At 39.3% G+C, this 18,102-nt stretch overlaps 2 protein-coding genes across 2 annotated transcripts in view; both read left to right on the top strand.

Moving 5' to 3' along the window:
* LOC308400855 (uncharacterized protein) overlaps positions 1-18,102 on the top strand; it is a 218,367-nt gene that overhangs the window by 164,934 nt on the left and 35,331 nt on the right. The window lies entirely within an intron of this gene.
* Positions 8,547-17,609, top strand: LOC308401398 (uncharacterized protein). The gene is made up of 8 exons (XM_080889605.1): positions 8,547-8,657; positions 11,851-11,989; positions 13,241-13,267; positions 13,976-14,055; positions 14,191-14,281; positions 14,379-14,486; positions 15,049-15,216; positions 16,267-17,609. The coding sequence occupies exons 1-8, from the start codon at positions 8,604-8,606 to the stop codon at positions 16,401-16,403; spliced, it is 804 nt and encodes a 267-aa protein (XP_080745731.1). The 5' UTR covers positions 8,547-8,603; the 3' UTR covers positions 16,404-17,609.

The raw sequence follows: 18,102 nt of genomic DNA, 5'->3' as shown, positions 1-18,102 counted from the left end.
TATTAGTTCAGTTCATTAATTTTAGTTTTTGTCATGAACCGAAGTTCCGAGCGCAGGCAGGACCCAGTAGCAGAACACACACACTAGGTAGGAGCGAATAAAGAAAGTAATTTTTATTGCAACTAAAGGTGTCCCGTGAGGGTAGCCTGAAAAACAACGTATGGAACCAGAAGAAACCGAGGGACCGCGCAGGGAACGCCGAGAGCGGGGCTGTGAGAGGCTGTAAAACAAAAAGAGAGACAGATTACTGGGGTGCGGAAAAAAGGCAGCATACGAGGGAAGGTGGAGTGTGCGTCTCACGGTGATAGCCGGGCCGAGTGAACCAGAGGGGGGTGGAGCTCCAAAAGGGGTCGAGACGGCGAAGCTGATGGTGAACCAAATCTCAGGCGGACAGGTGGACAGGCAGGTGGCTCGTAAACAAAAACACGCCGAGTTGTGATCTGGGTACACAGGGAAAAAACAGTGTTAGGTCCGATGGAGAGTTTGTCATAAGAGTTCTTTTCCCGCAGGCGTACGTTACCGCTGAGAGGCGACTACGGACTGGCGTGGAGCAGCAGGTAGGGCAGGATTAAATAGTCCACCTGATGATCGCCTGGGATGGGATGCAGGTGTGGGGTTAGCAGCCACGCTCGTGGGCGTGGACATCCCAGCAGCACCCCGGACGCCGGGCCGCGGACCATGACAGTTTTGGGGAGAATCCTGAGTCAGATGGTGGCTGTCACATGATGTTCTTCCCCCTTTTTTTTTCAACTGTGGGTCCTCTCTCTTATTTTGTCAAGTACATTAAGTTTCTTGAACTATATTTGTGTTCCCTTAACGCATGGTGTTTAGAGATTTGGAGACTCAGCTAACAGAACTATGAGAACTGTGCATGCTGGATGTTGTATGTTTGGTGCTTGCAAATAAGCCAAACACATGGCAGCAGCTCAGTGTAGACATGGTCAAAGAAACCTGCTGAAGTTCAAACTGAGCATCACAATGGACAAGATGGCTGATTTAAGATGGACTGTCTGAGTATTGCTAATCTGCTGGGATTTTTTCACACATCCTTTTCTAGGGTTACAGAGAATGATCTAAAAAAGAGAAAATATCCAGTGAGCAGTGGTTCCTTTCAGAGGAGAATGTCCAGAATGTTTCACGCTGATTAGAAGGCAGCAGTAACTCAAATAACCACTCATTACAACCAAGATATGCAGGAGAGCATCTCTGAATGCACAACACGTTGAACCTTGAACTAGGTGGGTTTTAGCTGGGGCTTGTGACCAAACCGGATGCCACTCCTACCAGCTAATAACAGGAAATTAAAGCAAGCGTTTCTACAAGATAGAAAAATGTTGCCTGGTCTGATGAGACTCAATTTATACTGCAACATTTAGATGACAGGGTCAGAATTTGGCCTAAAATGAATGAAAGCTATGCATGTCACACAGTGTCACAGGGATCTCAATCCAATAGAGGACCTTTGGGATGTGGTGGACCATGAGATTTTCATCATGGATATGTGTAACTGTGTGATGCCATCAAGTCAATATGAACCAACATCTCTCAGCACGGATTCCAGGACGCTATTAGTGCCATGAAAAATTAAAGGGGGTTAAAGCAGTTACAGTATAGCAAGGTGTGCTTAATAAATTGGAATGTGAGTGTAGGTGGTTCAGGTTTAGTATAATAAATCCATATTTCTACATAGTTTCAATTTTCATAGTATTTGGTACGATTACATTTGATTCAGTTTTATGTATACATCTCCAGTTCACTACAACAGTTGACTAAAGTGAGTTTATACTGGAGGATAAAGACAACAGGCACTTGGTGACTGTGGAGAGGAAAAACTCCATTTTAACAGGAAGAAATCAGCAGTATCAGGCTCAGGGAGGGGCAGCCACCTGCTGCAACTGGTTGAGGAAAATATTTGAAAGGGACAAAGTCTATGTCCCAGTCAGTTACATTATGAGTGTTTATCACCCCAGGTAAAGTTAGTAAATTTAAGCTTGGGCTTCCAAAGGACTTGAAAGAATTCATCCAAGAATTTCCATTAGATGAACAGAAGAGGAACAGAAGATACTGAATCTGGTTGTTGACTGTTAGTCTCAGTAATAACTCACAAAGAATGAAAATCAATACTGATAAAATGCAAACAAGACTTTCAAGTTAGCTCTCAGAACTGTGCTTTTCTAGTTCGTACAGTCACCACAGGTATGTAAAGGTCCAGGGTTTGAATCCCACAGTTTCCACCAGAATAATGATTCATGCGTGTGATATTTTACAAAGTGCTCGTTGACATTTGCGTGCCATCTGCTCGGACTGGCAAAGGTCAAAAGCTGAGTTGGTCCTCAGAGTATGCAAACTGAAACCTCTTGGTTTCAAGGTGTACTGGAGCTGCTGTAGAAACAACAGGTTCTGACTATGGCCAGCTAGCCACAAATAGGCCATGTGTGTCATTTTCACAACTAGTGAAGAAAGAGTTAAAATGTAGTCATGGTGAGATTCAGTTAGTTACTTTGTCGGGTTTTCTTCATACAAAGCAACAAAAAAAATGTTTGCTTTATATTCTTTCTACATCTCATCAGCTGTATATGTCTCATAATATTGATTTATTTTTATAACTACTCATTGTTATGTACACCTCTGTCTCCTGAAATATTTACCATCCAGTTACTGAGCTGACTATCGTTCTTTTTAACCTGCTCTCTCCTCGCTGACTCACGCCTTGTGCTGATTGGTTGCAGGAAATCATGTTCATGCTGGTTGGCTCACCTCCATCAGCTCCTGCATTAGTCCTCACTTGGTCTTTGCTGTCTTGTTTATCACTTTTGAGGTGAGCTCGGACTTACCAGTAGTACTATTTTCATTGATGGTTGTCAGTAATATTAGTTGGGGTCAGTGATGGGAATAACAAACAAATCGTGGCAGGATCAGCCTGATGTTATTTGTATCCCGCTGTAACTTTACTGTATAAACATCTCCAAAATGTCAGGAGTAGTTAGTCATTACAACAAGTGTTTGTGAACTAAAAATCAAGAATGTGGGATACTGTTTGTCTGTGATTTGAAGAGCCCAGTGCTGCTCCCGACGAAGGGAAACCAATTCTGCAGGGGAGACCTACCTTGGCACTTGTGCAGGTGAAGCCAAAGGGAAGATATGCTTCACCATATTTTCTAGTCTTTGGCTTAGAATGAAGTTGGTTTGGAAACATATTCAGCTATGCTTCATCTCCTGCTTTGCATTTGTGTTGGAGCCCCGTCAAAAAACCTGTCCATTATGCTAGCAGTGTCCAAGCACTGTTTTTGTTTTTTTTTCCTTTTCATACCGCGGCCCCCTCCTGCAATGGTTCTGCGCGCCCTCTAGGGGGCGGGCCCCACACTTTGGGAAGGTCTAGTCTAGCACAACACCTGGAGCTAAGGGGGCAAAACAATCGCATGAGTGTTGCTGTATGACTGACAAAGAATAAAGTAGTTGTGGTAAGCCAATCACATGACCACTTAAAGACAAAGCAAGGTGACATATCCCATTTTTTAAATTGTGTTGATAGGCCACGTAAAACCAGTCATGATAAACAATATATACACTGTGTTTTTTCCTCAATAGTTTCGTCACGTTTACTGTCTAAGGACAGTGCTAGCAAGCACTCTGTGCTTATGAGCAAAAAAAAACAACAAAAAAAAAAACTGGGGAAGTCTTAGGAGTGACGGCGAGAGAGAGAGAGAGAGAGAGAGGAGTGGCACAAATAATTTGTGTGGCATCTTATTGAATGAAGAACAGCTGATTGTTCTGTAAATAGTTTGAAATGGTTATTTAAAAAATCAAGGTAAAAGGTAAATGGGGGGTAGGTGGGAATAGATGGGAAGAACAGCACCAGCAACAGCAATTGGTAACCAACATTAACTCATGAACGCATTAACACCTCATGAAGCCTTGACTTCAAACTCTCTGTTGTGATGTTTTGATCTATTGCCCCAGAATGAAAAACTGCCATGGAAGGAGAGCGGGGAGTTTTGGGGGTTTTAGTGAATGAACTGAAGCTTCTTTCCTCTGACAGGGGCAACATCAATGTTAGAAGTCAAAAATTAAATAAATTAAATAAAAAACAAGTCACTTCTTTAATAAATATCTTATTATTTTTGTCAATTGTGTATAAAAAGGCGGCTGGGCAGTGTTTCAGGCTAAGGATATTACTTCCTTATATCAATGACACAGTATTGTTGTTAAGAATATTTTTAAGATTTCAAATGTTGCTGAAAATGAAAGCGAGCTGACATGATGTACCGTTTTTAATCTTTTAGTTTCCTCCTCAAATACCCAGTCATGACTGCATCTGTTTCCTGGGGGCAGTTGTGGCTCAGGAAGAGGTTTAGTGGGTCGTTTATCAAATTACATGGCATGCATGGTAACGTATCCTTGCAGTGCGTGTGTGTTAAGACAAGGTGTTTTGGTTTAGAAGTCACTAAATGGGCATAATTGGGTGAATGTACTGAAAGCACTTTGAGTGTGCAGTTAGTTAGAGAGGAAAAGCAGCAGTCCATTTACAATATGATTACATTATACTGTGAGACACTGTGTCTGTACATTTCTTTTTTGTTTTCTTTTTTTTTTGCCTGTTTTGTTCAGTACTTTAGCAATCAGAATTATTGTCTGCCAAAAAAGATGCCCAGCAGATTTGTTTTTCCAAGTGGGTCATTATGGCTTTACATTGGTATATTGGTCCATTTGATTGATCTTTATTATTGTTTTTATTATTATTATTAATAATAATTTATTTATTTATTTATTTTAAGTTATTAGAGACTGGACAGACATGAATGGGGGATAGGAAAGGGAAAGAAAGAAAAATAGGGGGGAAGAGGGTCAGTGAGAGAAGACACTAAAAAATAATCCTCCGGATCACCTGTTGGAACAAAAAAGAAAACAAGCAAAAAGAGAACAACACAGCAGGGAGACCACAGCAACAACCAAGGTAAGTAGAGTAACAGTAAATAATAAATATTGAATGTTACTGAACAGCACACAAGACCGACGGTACACAGTATGCTTTGAGGCAGCAGCCAAGGAAGATATAGTGTTTTTCTGTGAGCACCCGTGTGTACACCTGCTGTCACAACCTCAAAAGGTTTCTCCATGCAACTATCTGCTAGAGGGTGTGGGGAGTCATAGCCCTGCCCCCCAGGGCATGAAGCAGGTATGGTGGAGATCCAGGCCCCAGACATCCAGAGGCCCCCTAGAGTGCGAGAGTCCAAGCAGAGATACGTGGGGGGTGGCCCTGCCGAGGGTGCCCCGACCCCCGGAAGGGGCCCGACCAAGCCACGGGCGCCAGGATCCACCAACACATCGATGGACGAGGGCATCAGCCACCGCCAGGGAGTGTGGTGAGGGGAGATATAGGCCCTCACACCGGGGGGGGTGGGGGGCTGAGATGTTCCCAGAGAGGTGGAGTCCAAGACCCGACCTGACATGTTTAAACCATGTTTAACACAGCGGCTCAAATTTCATCTGAAATTACTGATCTTGATCTTGCTCTGCCTCTCATATTGTTGCCATCCTTTATCAGTGTCATCTTTGCAACATCAGTGATGTCTGTGCTGTAGTTTTGTGTAACTTCTCCCTCGTGTGGTTAACATTAGACATCACATGAGAATCACTGTGCGAAATCTGACAAGACACGCAAGTTGAAAACTATTGTAAGCCACAAAAAGCTTGAGACATTCAATAATCTGGATCAAAACATTGAGACTGTGGTTAAAAAAATGGGACAAAAGCTGCAAATTTAAAGCATCTAATGCACCAAAAGCTGGATTTCAAACACTTTAGGCAATCGTTTCCCTTTCTGGAGTTTGTGTAAGCATTTTTTTAAATGCTATATGGTGTGTCGTGGCTTTAAACCAGTGAAAATTAACACTAAAGAGGTCCTGCCGATGTGTTTCTGAGGTGAGAGGCCAAAACTGAGCTAGCATCCTGTGCCTGTGGTTGATGACTCAGTTCCTGAGAGCGAGGGAAACATGAGAGGGTGGAGATACATGCAGATCATATAGAGAATATGAGAGCGAGAACAGTGGGTTGAGATGTTGAGAAATAAGGGGGGAGGGGGGGGGGGGTAGACTGCAGCAGGTGGAGAAAAAGAGAAGTAGACACAAAAACAGTGAAGAAGAACAGCATGTAAGCATGCATCTGATATGATGCTCTCCTTTTTTCAGTGTTTTCACCTGATTATTATTATTACAGAGATTATAATCCCAACCTGCAACTCAAGGACCAGCGACTAACCCAAAACTGATGCCGGGTCATAGGTTGTAACCCACAGTCCAGGTTCAGCTTCATCCTAAAGTTGTTGGATGAAGGTACAAAACTTTAAGATTCTTCGAAATAAAGGGCCCACATCAATCAACCGCCCTGTTTTCAGCATGCTTTAGCTTGTGTAGCGTGCATTAACAGAACAAGCATAGAGCACTAAGCACAAATGAAACAGGCACTGAGTGACAAGAGACACAGTGAGGGCGGGAGGAGAGCGTGAGAGAGAGGAAGAGAGAGAGAAAGCGGCAAGCAGAAAGCTCATAGCTAAGGAGCGAGAGCAGCATCAGAAGAAGAGGATCGCTTTAAAAAGGACAAAATAAGGAAAAAACAAAAAAGGAAACTCACCAGTCCTGCTGATGGTCATACGTCAACTTTAAGTGGCTAAAATCTCAGTGAGTAGGAGAGAGAGAGAAAAGTAAATTCATCACCACCATGAAGCTGTGGAGCCGTGTCTGCTTCCTCGGTGAGTTTAACTCAACTGTCACGCAGCTTTCACCTCTGATTTCACGCTCTATTATCTCGCTAGAGGAAGTTTGAATTTGTGGTAAGTTAAAAATAAAATTAAAAGGGAACAGAAAAGCTTGTGATCGGGGTCCTTGTGCGCGCTCAAAAACTCAGAAGCTTTCAAGGGCAACGTTCAGATTGTTTTTAGGGTCAGACGCTGCAGGAGGCTCGAGTTTTTGCTCCACATCAAACCTTTCTTTGACCAACACAAGGAAAGCCTTGATTTGCTCTTAAATCTGCACTTGCATGCATTTGATTACATTTCAGCGTCATTCAGGGACTCGAGAAGCATGACATATCCAGGAAGTAATCTGGGAGCACACGAATCTCGCCATATGCACGCCCTTCTTTGAATCTGCTTTTTGTGCAGATCAATGCAAATATTAACAGATTACGAGAATGTATTAATTCAACATGAGGCTTTTCTCTTTAGCTATAATTATTTGAATTATTTGTCTTGCTACAAATTTAAATTTGACAACCACAAAAAACGTGAATGCCCCTGTAAACATGAAAGTGTTTTGGTTGCTGTAATTACTATAAATTAGGACCACAGAACATGTATGCAGTACATATAACAATGTAATATACAGATAAGGTTTGCAGCCTTACAGAGGAACTTTGGTAGAGAGGTCAAAGGTCAGAGTGCAGAGTGAATGAAAGTTTGTAACTGACTGATTGATACGATTTAAAATGATATATCTCCTGTCCTGCTTCTCTCACCATTCTCTGCTCTCATTTTCACACCAGCTGTTCTGTTTTTCACACGTATTTGCAGCAGCAGTTAACAAGCGTGCTTTGTCAAACAAGTGACCGTAAATGAGCATGTTTAGTTGGTTTGTGTATCTCACACCGGCTAGCCACAGAATCTGGATGACATTTACTTGTTAGGGTAAAGTGTAGAATCATGTTGCACACCCACAGTCTGCGTCCTGAGGCAATTTTAGATGTTTTTTATTTAATTTGATCTCTTTCCATGACTAACTGGCTCATTTTTAACCTCATGTTTATCTGTTGCTCATTCTCTCTCTTTGTTTCAGTTCTAGCAGTTTCTCCTATTTGCCTGGGACAAAATGGTGCAAGTCATGTGCAACCCAACGGTATGTTCCACGGGACATTAGAAAATTATTTACTTAACATAAAACAAGCTGAGAATATCAAGGTTCTTGCATACCACAAGTCCAAATACAGATGGACCTGTGGTATGAAAAGGACAAAAAGCAAGAGTCTGACTTTTTGAAAGCATTTGAATAATTCTCTGATGTCCTTAATATGTTTTGTTTATGCCTGTAAAGTCTATGAACCCTTACATGTAATATTAGGCTGTAGAAATAAAAGTCACTTGATCTGATAACCTGAAAATCTATTTATATTGATTTCCTTTCTGTATAAAGTAGAGAATATTGGAGTATTTTTGTCCTTAAAAAAGTAGCAATGCTACAGTATAAATGTCCTCTGTAATAAGAACAACTCATGTATTGTGTAAATCTATTCAGATTTAGACACTAACCCCTGAACCTGGTCAGCACTCTGTATCTTCTTAAACTACCATAAAAATCTGCATTGGTTTATCTTCTGAAGCAGACTGCTGTTTCTCTTGTGTTGTTGCATAACTGTGTCACTCTATTTATTTTTTATATCACTACATTATTTGCAGAGTTGTAATAGTTTATTATTTTACAGTGCTATTTTCAGAGGGGGGAGGTTAACTGTGGCCTCAAAGTGATTTTATGCGTCTCTCCTTTATGTCAGGTACAGTTTCTCCTGTCCCCTCAATCACTGCCAGATACGTTTTAAAAGGAACTGAAAATAAGATGCAATATGACACAGACCCTGAGAGTACTACAGCAGAGGAAACAAACAGTATGGTAAGTCAATTATCTCAAAGTTAAATAGCAAATCTTGGTTCTCAAAGTGTAAAAAGACAAAGTCTGGTTTGGGAATTCATGCTTATGAGTTCACATTATTGGCATCCATTCAGTTTGAGACCATAAACTTCAAATAGGCTTTATTTTAAGAAGGGAATAAAAAGTAACATCTACAGCAGTCTGGTTCTTTTTAAAGTGCAAAAAGCCACCTACTCAGGCTTTATGCACAGTTACATGGTGGAGCTATTTCCTGGTGCACAACATGCAGTCACTTCCTGAAGTCTTGTTGTCACTATGAAGCTGCGTAGTTAAAAGCAGAGTAGCTGCACAGACGTAAAGAGAGTTGGAGAACCACAAGCTGTCGTTTACTGCCTTTAATCACAACTCTGATCATCACACAACATAAAGAGCAATTATTCAACTTCTGTTTTCACAAATTCAGTTTAATCTTTGACTTGATTCTCCATCAACAGCTTTACATCCCAAATAGTTATTTTCAGCTACTGATGAAGAAAAATATAACAGTTCAGCAAAGGATGAATAACACTGAGCACACCAATTTCATAGCTTTGTTTAATTCCTTTTAAAATGTAAATAATTAATTAAAACACCCAAGTCAAGGTAGGATACCTAAAGTTAAATTATTATTTTATTTGCCAAAGCTCATAGTAGTAAGTTAGTATTACTAGGGGTGGGACTTGATTAAAAAAATTAATCTAATTAACTGGAGGCTTTGTAATTAACTCATTCACTGCCATTGACGGCTATAGACGTCAATTGAAAGCATACGTTTGAAAATGGCTGGCAGTGAATGAGTTAATTAATCTGATTAATTGCATTTAATCACACAAGAAAATTTGTCCCAAAGCGCAAATGTTTTTTTAATCCAAAAGGTTTTAGTGGGCGACAGAATCAAATAATAGACATGGACATGAATATTGTGAACTTAAGCACTTTTAATTTCTGGAGAGAAAAAAATAGAAAAAAATAATATCCCTTTCCAAAATTGGGCGGACTTAAAAATAAAGTGCTATTTTAAGTACTTTAAGTACATTTTTGAAATGGTATTGTCTTTAATTAATAATAGTAATACAGATTTCAACATAAAGTGCAGTTTTTCTTCTTAAAAAAATAAGGCAAAAATATAAAGGTTATTTGACCAGCTTCACCTTTAAACTCTGAGTAACCTTAGCCAACATTATTTTAACATTAGGCTAAAACAGTATGGTCATCGAACATTTTAGTGCAAGAAAATAGCAAACCCATTGGACTCACTATACCTCCATGCTTATTTACTGTCGGTCTCTTTCAGCCAGTAACCTGTTCACATTTTCAAGACAGCTCTCTTTTTTGTTACTATGTGAGCTGCAAATGAGAACAGTCTCCCACATGGGACAGAAGTGGCAGCACTAATCAAATACCAGGACAGACAGCTGTGGGTAGGTCCCTGCTCGACTGGACCACCACTGCAGTGGACAGTCCGTCTTGCTGATGAAGACAATGAAGAGAGGAGGAGGGTCTTTGTCTTTGCTGGCTCCTTTGTGGTGGCATTTTTACACTGTTCCTGCAGCAGGGCCTCAAGGCTGGTCCAAACCTCTTCTCGCTCTACCCTTGCAAGACATGTGAAGTCCTTAAAGCGTGGGTCAAGCACAATAGCTATCTTGAGCCACTGATGGTTGAGTGTAGCTACACGTTGGGATAGATCCTTTGTGAAGGCAGTCTTAAATTTCACCATGTAGTTTGAGTCATCATCAGAGACCATGTTGTGATGCAGGCGGCAGAAAGCAGGTAAAACCACTGAACATGAGACACATGTCTCACCTCCAAGAAGCTCAGTCACAAACCGGTAGTACACAGTTCAAGAAATTCATTATTTATCCACATAATAACTGTAACTATAGGGCTTTTTGAAGAAACTGTTAAAAATAGTATTATTTACCTGCATGGCTCAAGGACAGTCGGCAGCTTTAGGAGTTTTACCAGCTCTGATGGAGTTAAAATGACTAGCTTGTGCTTTTGTTTGTCTAAAGCAGTAAAAACAGCCTCTTGATTCTTTAGTAGACGAGAAACCAAATCCAGGGCTGAATTCCACAGTGTGGAAACATCCTGTATGAGTGGCTCTTTCTGTTGCCCCAGTCTTGTTTGTTCCTGGTGTAGTTCCTCCATATTAGCAGGGCTGTCTGTAATGCATCTAATTTTGCTCATTTATTAATGTCAAAAAGCTGTTGAATTTTACTTAAAATAGTCTTTCGCCATGGCAGTTAGAAAGTTGGATCACCTGACGCTAACTGTAGCACATTTTCTTCTACATCTTCTACCACTGATAGTGGTCTACAGTCCAGAGCAATCCATCCAAAGTTTGTTGACTTACTAATATTGGTCCTGAAGCCTGAAGTTTGGGCTGCCGACACCTTTTGTTGGTACTTGGACTGCTAGCGCTAACAGCTCCCACAGTTTCTGCGCTCGCTGCAACATGTTTTGCATTTAGATGGTACCATAAGGTTGAAGTGCTTCGATGGTATGCAAACTCCGTTTTGCACACTTTGTACAAAACCATGCTTTTACCAAGGCTTCCCTCGAGTAGTCTTTTGAAATGAAATTTGCCTCCAATCAGTCCTAGCAACACAATTGACTATGTGCACGTTAGCATATGCTACTTCCGGTGCGGAAACTCCTGTGGGGAGCTTTGTTTCCGGAGTTTATGGACTCTGATGCTAGTTTAAAGTCATATTGGACTCAACATAATGTCCTTTTTTAAATTTATAGTCTAATTTGAGTAAAATAGATGAGAAAGGAGTGTATGAATTAGGTTGTGGCTTCTGCACGAGTATGCAGTGAGCTCGGTTTCACATCCAGACTCATCCTTCAATGGTGACGTCAAATTTCAAAAAAACAAGATGGCGCCTAGAAAAGTTTTCAACTCAAGCCTTCGAAATAAGACTTCTAAAACCACTGGGTGATACCACGGTGGCTACAGTCACCTTTATTTTTTTTATTCACAGTCTATAGACATGGCTTCCCACATCAAAAAATAACTCACTTGAACTACAAAGACTCCTCACAGGAAGCCTTTTGAATCAGAAACTACTGCTGTACAGAGTCAGATGCCTTCATATTCAATGAGTGAAACAGAAATCAGGCAGATTACAGGATGAAATGTTTACAACCAAAGGATGTTTGTTACTCTTCACAGCCTGGAGGCACAGTGGCTACTACTCTAACAAGTACTAATGTACCAACAAAAGAGACTACCAGCATAGTCACACAAGGAGGAGCAGACCGTGGTGGTAAAATGACTCAAACAACTCCAAGTACCAGCTCAGGAACTACAGGTACCGTCACATATTCAGAAAGCACATGCACAAGTTCTGCGCCCCAAGTTGTCTTCCTGTGCACCAAACCACAACACTCGCAGGCTCACACGCTCTGTAGCTGTAAGCAGGCTGCAGACACAACCACTCAAACACTCTCACCCTATTCTAACACACCGTCAAACTGAATATTCAGACACAGTGGCACGTCACTGTATCACATAAAAGGACCACAAAGCAGCACACTTGTACCCCTTTTTTCCTCTTTCTTTTTTAAAATTAGGACTTAAATATCAATTCAGGTTAATCATTTGAGCCATATTGTCAAGCAGAAGGAGTAAGTTTCTGCTTGACTTTTGATCTCTTGTATCTAAAATGATATATAGTGCTCAAAACATGTAACATGTAAAACATCTTTATCTATCATTATCTATCATTTTAAAGACAATTAAAACAATAAAGTTAACTAAGATTTAGAATAAGGGTTAGTCACATTATAAATAATCCAAAAGAAGCAACATATCAGCAGAAATATGTTTGGAAATCACAAAGTCAACATGAAATAGAAATAGGTTCATTGCTTTATTTAAACTTGGCCATTAGCTAGATAGTTCTTGTTGTGGATTATAAAAAGTAATTTTAATGTGTAGTAGAGAGAAAAACATATCGTCCTATTGAAAATAGAAATACACTCCAAGTTCAGTTTGAACTTTGTTGGACAGCCTGCAATCGAACCAAAGTTCAGGGTATTTTAATTTGCAGGTTTTAGGGTATTTCCTATAGACAGGACTAAAACAAAGGCAGACCTGGTGAGGGGTAGATATAAAAGTACGTAAGTAGTAGATATAAAAGTATCATTGTAATAAAATTGTAAACAAACAAGTATTAAAAGGGGCCCAGTACTGATCCTTGTGGAACACCTTAATCGATTCTTTGGGATATTAAACCGAAATAATCCTTAAAGTTTTTTTTTTTGAAAAGCAGCTTCTGAATAGTAATCACATGGATACTAACAGGAGATATGGATAGATGGAAAGGAGTTACTGACTTAAATTGAATCACTATGCTTAAATAGTGCCTGCTAAACAGAAAGTCACTTGTAAATGTTGCAAATTAACTAAAAAAAAATCAAATGCTCATCCTCTTGTAATTTAAATATTCAGACATATGCTACGCTTTTACCTATAAAGTGAATTTGCTTCACTTTTCTATTATAAAAAAACATAAACTGACTTTAGCTGAATTACTGAGCCTGCTGTTTGTTTCTTTTAGCACCCCCTCAAGCTGGCTCGTCTGCAGGTAAGAATCTTTATTATATTATCTATTATGTATTTAAACATCTGTCTGTTTTATTCTGCTATCATTTTCAACTGTCCAAATGGACACTAATGTTGTAGTGAACTTCTTAAAACTACAGTGGCCAGTTGTTTCAGTGGTAATAAATAGGATCTAGAATCTATATTTTAAAAAAACAAAAGAAAAAACAAAACAGTTAAATTTTTTTAGATGTTAACGGATTTTTGGCACATATCAGTGGTTTCCTGTGAGCTGCCTTGGGTTGTGACTGGCAGCACTTACTCAGGATGTGCCTGGTTACCACTACTCAGCCACAGTTCCACCAAAGTTTTGACACGACATGCCACACAGAACACTGGCCAGTGCCAAAAGTAGGCTAGATTTGGCTCTAATATGTATGCTGCCTGGGCGAGACACCTTTTAGTTTTTCTTACTTGGTGGGACTAAAAAAAAATCAACCATAAAAAATGCTAGTGTCCCCCTGTGGTTGCAATGCTGATTACATGATAAGAAATTGACACTGTAATTTCTCTACAATTCTACTTTTGAATTTTTAAATAGTTTTTATATTTTTTTAAGTGATGTTCTAAGGAGTTTAACAATGTAAGAATAACAGCATAATATTAATTTTTAGAGCCCATTCCCTTTTTTGGGTGGTCCCAATGTTATTACCACTTCTTTTAAAACAGCTCTGCTTATCTTTGTCTCTAGGTTATGTTGTCCTGGCGCTTATCATCATAGTGATTATAATTCTGTGTATCATCCTCTACCTCTTGAGGCGAGCCTCCAGGGTAAGAAAAAGAAATGGAAGTAGAAATTGTTTTCTGTGCACTTAGCCTTTGCTTATTATATTACAATTAAAACAGGTACACACACATCATGTTCGCTTATTAGTATCTTGCTTGCATTTTTGTTTGTTTGTGCAGACATATTCATTTGACCTCCAGCGTCCAAATCCTGTTGGTCATCTCAACCAGCCCACTGGCACCTTTGAGCCAGTCTACCTGGATGATCTGGGTGTGTTTCTGTGGAATTACATTTTATATATACATGTCTGCACTTAAGATGATCCTAATGAGTTTGCTTTGGCGTTTGTATGTGTGTCACATCTCAGAGCGACCGGTACCTAAAGATATTGAAGCCACCGATGACCTTTCACCTCCACCGGTCGCTAATGGCACGAGTCTACAGTCGGAGGAAAAGGACTCCACTGGAGAGAACGGTACAAAATGAAACTGTTTTTCAGAAGTACAGATACCTGAAAATTCTACTTAGGTATAGTAACTATGTATTTGTACTTCATGACTTCTTGCCTCTGAGTACTGTGAATGCATTGTCATTTACAAGAAACCACACTGAGAGATTTGAGCTTTGTGACACTGTGTTTTACTCATGATCAGCATCAACACTAAAGTAGGATTTAAACAATGCTCTGTTTGTAATAAGCGGCCCAGAGAGGTCCAAGAATATATGCCTCCACACTACGCCATTATTTCTAAACAGCCTAAACTACAAGGCAAGATATTTTGTCATCAATAAGTTATTTTTTTAGAAGTAAAGTAAAATTATTTGGGTAGGACAGAGACACAGTAAGATTACAAATTACAAATAAGATTGCAAATTACATGTTTCGAAAAAAGTACTGTATGTTGTGGGAAGGGCTTTAAACTACACTAAATAATATCTTTAGCATTGCGGGGATTACCCAAAACTCTGCAGCACTAAAGAAAGTTACACCTTATCTTACAAATCCTGTTTGTCTTCTGTTTGACCTCTCTACTCAGCTCCTGAGGAACAGCCAGAAGCAAACGGTGTGGAGACTTCACCCGCTGAAAACACCACTCCCTCACTGAGTAGCGATGAAGCTGACAAGATATCCAACCCACCGAGCAGTACCAGCCTTTTCTTTGATGCTATTGGGGAGCAGCAGAATGAAAACAACAACAACCCAAGTAAGATTTTTCTTTAATAATGCAAATACAAACACAAAGCAGTACGGTCATTTCTCTATTGCATTTTCAGAAATCATGCAGGACTTGCACGAGAAAGTTTACCATGAAGCTCCAAAATATAACTCGCTTCTATGTATGTCTAAAGACAAAACATGAAATATTCACTGAAATTCTTTGTATACATATGGCTCAACTCTTTATGGTAAATGGGCTGTATTTGTATAGCGTTTTACTTTACACTACATCCAGTCATCCACCCATTCACACACTGGTGATGAAGCTACATTGTAGCCACAGCTGCCCTGGGGCGCACTGACAGAGGCGAGGCTGCCGGACACCGGCGCCACCGGGCCCTCTGCCCACCACCAGTAGGCAACGGGTGAAGTGTCTTGCCCAAGGACACAATGACTGAGACTGTCGGAGTCGGGGCTCAAACCGGCCACCTTCCGACTACAATACGAACTGCCAACTCTTGAGCCACGATTGCCCCTATATTTATTCCAATAAGTGCTGCTAAACAAATTGTTTTATGCGGCAAAGAAAACCTGCCAGTTGTAGTCAACCATGATTACAATTAAAAATTTAATAGGCTTTATCCTTGTCAGACTATTTACCATGACATTCATGCCGATAATGAGTGTATGGAAACGTCCAACCACAGCTGTATATGGGACTCTTACTGTGGTCACTGGTGTAAGGAGTGATGTGAATTATGTCTCCCTCATCAATCCCTACCTCCAAATGTGGACTTTTTTCCTGAAATGTTTTTACTTCATGCAAAATTCAAAAGGTAGACCTACAGTAGCAACAGGTCAGTGACCAACTGAAGGTAGAGACCATTTGGCTTTAAATGAAAATGTCTGCATTTTAAAAGTGTTGGCTGCAGAAGTGATCCATCAGTTTTACTCTAAAAGTGAACATTGTCTGTTTCTGTGGCACTTTTTTAATGTTTTACTGCTGCACAGTGATTAGGTGTTTGCAGATAAGTTGGCATTTTCCATTTTGCAATCCACTGTCTTCTTCAATCCCAATCTTTGTCCTCTCTCACAGCAGTTTGCTCCAGTGACCCATTTGTTGAAATAAACCTGGACGAGCCGGCATGGTGTGATCAGCTCCTCAATTCTTCTGAAGGTTCTTCCTCGGTCTTCCCCTTCTCTCCATTCTCTTTATCCTCCTCTTCCTCTTAGCACTTTGAATGTTATCCTCTTCCATCAACATATAGGCAGAGACTGTCTTTCGTAGCACATGGACATGAGCACAACATGTGTTTTTTTCCCCAAAGCTAGTATGGATTGTGAAGTGAACAACCAAGGAATTAACATCAACCTGTAAACATGAAGCTAGCTTTAACTGATTTCTTATTGTGTTTTTATATGTTTTTGTTCAAATTTATTGGTCTCATTTAGTATTTTTTCTAAGACTATATGAAGGACTTTAAACTGATTTTAATTGAATTGTTTGAAACTGAGCAATTTGGGAAGCTCAAAGAGGCAGTCCAAAATTGCATCGAAGAAAAAGAAGGATTGAAGAAATGTTAATCACAACTTTTCCTGCATTTAACTGACTTATTATTATTGTTGCCTAACCACACTGCAAACTTCATACCAAAGGAAGTAAAATAAGCAAGGTAGCTTATTTGTGACATCTAGACTAAGCAATAACGCCTGAACTTTTTTTTTTTTTCCAAATGTCATCACTTCATGAGCGTATAGATTGGCTGCAGTTCCTCTCAGATCTAACATCCTTTGAAATAGGCTAACGTTTTCTCAGAAGAGATGTTTGGTTTTAAGTCAGATTATTTTTGGGGAAATTAGTGTGTACAAAGTACTCATATAGGAAACAGTTGATTAACTTTTTGTACAGTTTAATATTGCAATAATAAGTTATGGTTGTAATCCCAAGACGCAAATGGACATACACAAGAATGATGCTTCATTTGGGAACCACATCTCATTACCAATAAACATAAAACTAGCTTTAACGCTTCCTTATGATTTTTTTGTTTGTTTTATACATTATCAGCACATCAAACTTAAATCAAATGAGTTTTTTCCTAAAATGTAGCATTTTTCTACTTCATTTTATTTACTAAAGCATCATAAAACAAGATTAAAGTTAGCTTTAGCAGTGACAACTGTTACTCTCAAATTATCGATGTAGGCTAGTTTCCCCTAAACCTACAGGGAGATTTGTGAAATCTCTGAACTATAAAAATACACTCTGTGTCATAATTGCTGTAAATATTTTTGTACACGATATATTTTTTTTAGTAGAATACTGTGAATTATTCACATTTATTCAAGTTCTATATTTTAATTTTGTGACTCTGGAGGTTTCCATTCTACTAGATGTTTAAATGCTTTCGTTTCTTTTAACCTACATTTATTTTGTCATTTTTTTAATAAACTGGTTTCTTTTCAGAAGCTAACTAAATATACATTTCACCACTGCCATTTTCCTCAAAGTGCTAATTCAAACTGATATATAAATATATAATTTTCTGACTAATGTTAAAAAAAACAAACATTGAGAAGTGTTACTTTGTTTCATGTTAAAAATCAAATTGATTCAAATAAAACTATTTTTTTTCAGAATTTCACTGTTATCCCTTCTTCATTCTCTTTATTATCCTGATGGTTAAAATGTCTCTCACTTAACTAATTTTTGGGTTTAATTCCATTTGCTGCCTTACTCACACCAAACCTTTTCAGAAAGTCATCTGTATATTCTTTGGTCCATATCAAAACTATAAAACAATTTTGACTACCTGTCTGTGAGTATTTATGCTTCTTCTTGTGGCCATGGCCCTCAGGTCTCAGTGTCTTCAATCACTTTATTAGTGTTAAATAGCTGATGTTTTGTTTTTGTTGATTTTTACACAACACA

This window comes from Rhamphochromis sp. 'chilingali', assembly GCF_963969265.1.
Source record: "Rhamphochromis sp. 'chilingali' genome assembly, chromosome: 1".
NCBI classification, from domain to species: Eukaryota; Metazoa; Chordata; class Actinopteri; order Cichliformes; family Cichlidae; genus Rhamphochromis; species Rhamphochromis sp. 'chilingali'.
Note: the sequence above shows the minus strand (reverse complement) of the source record. Positions and strands in the feature narration are given on the sequence as shown.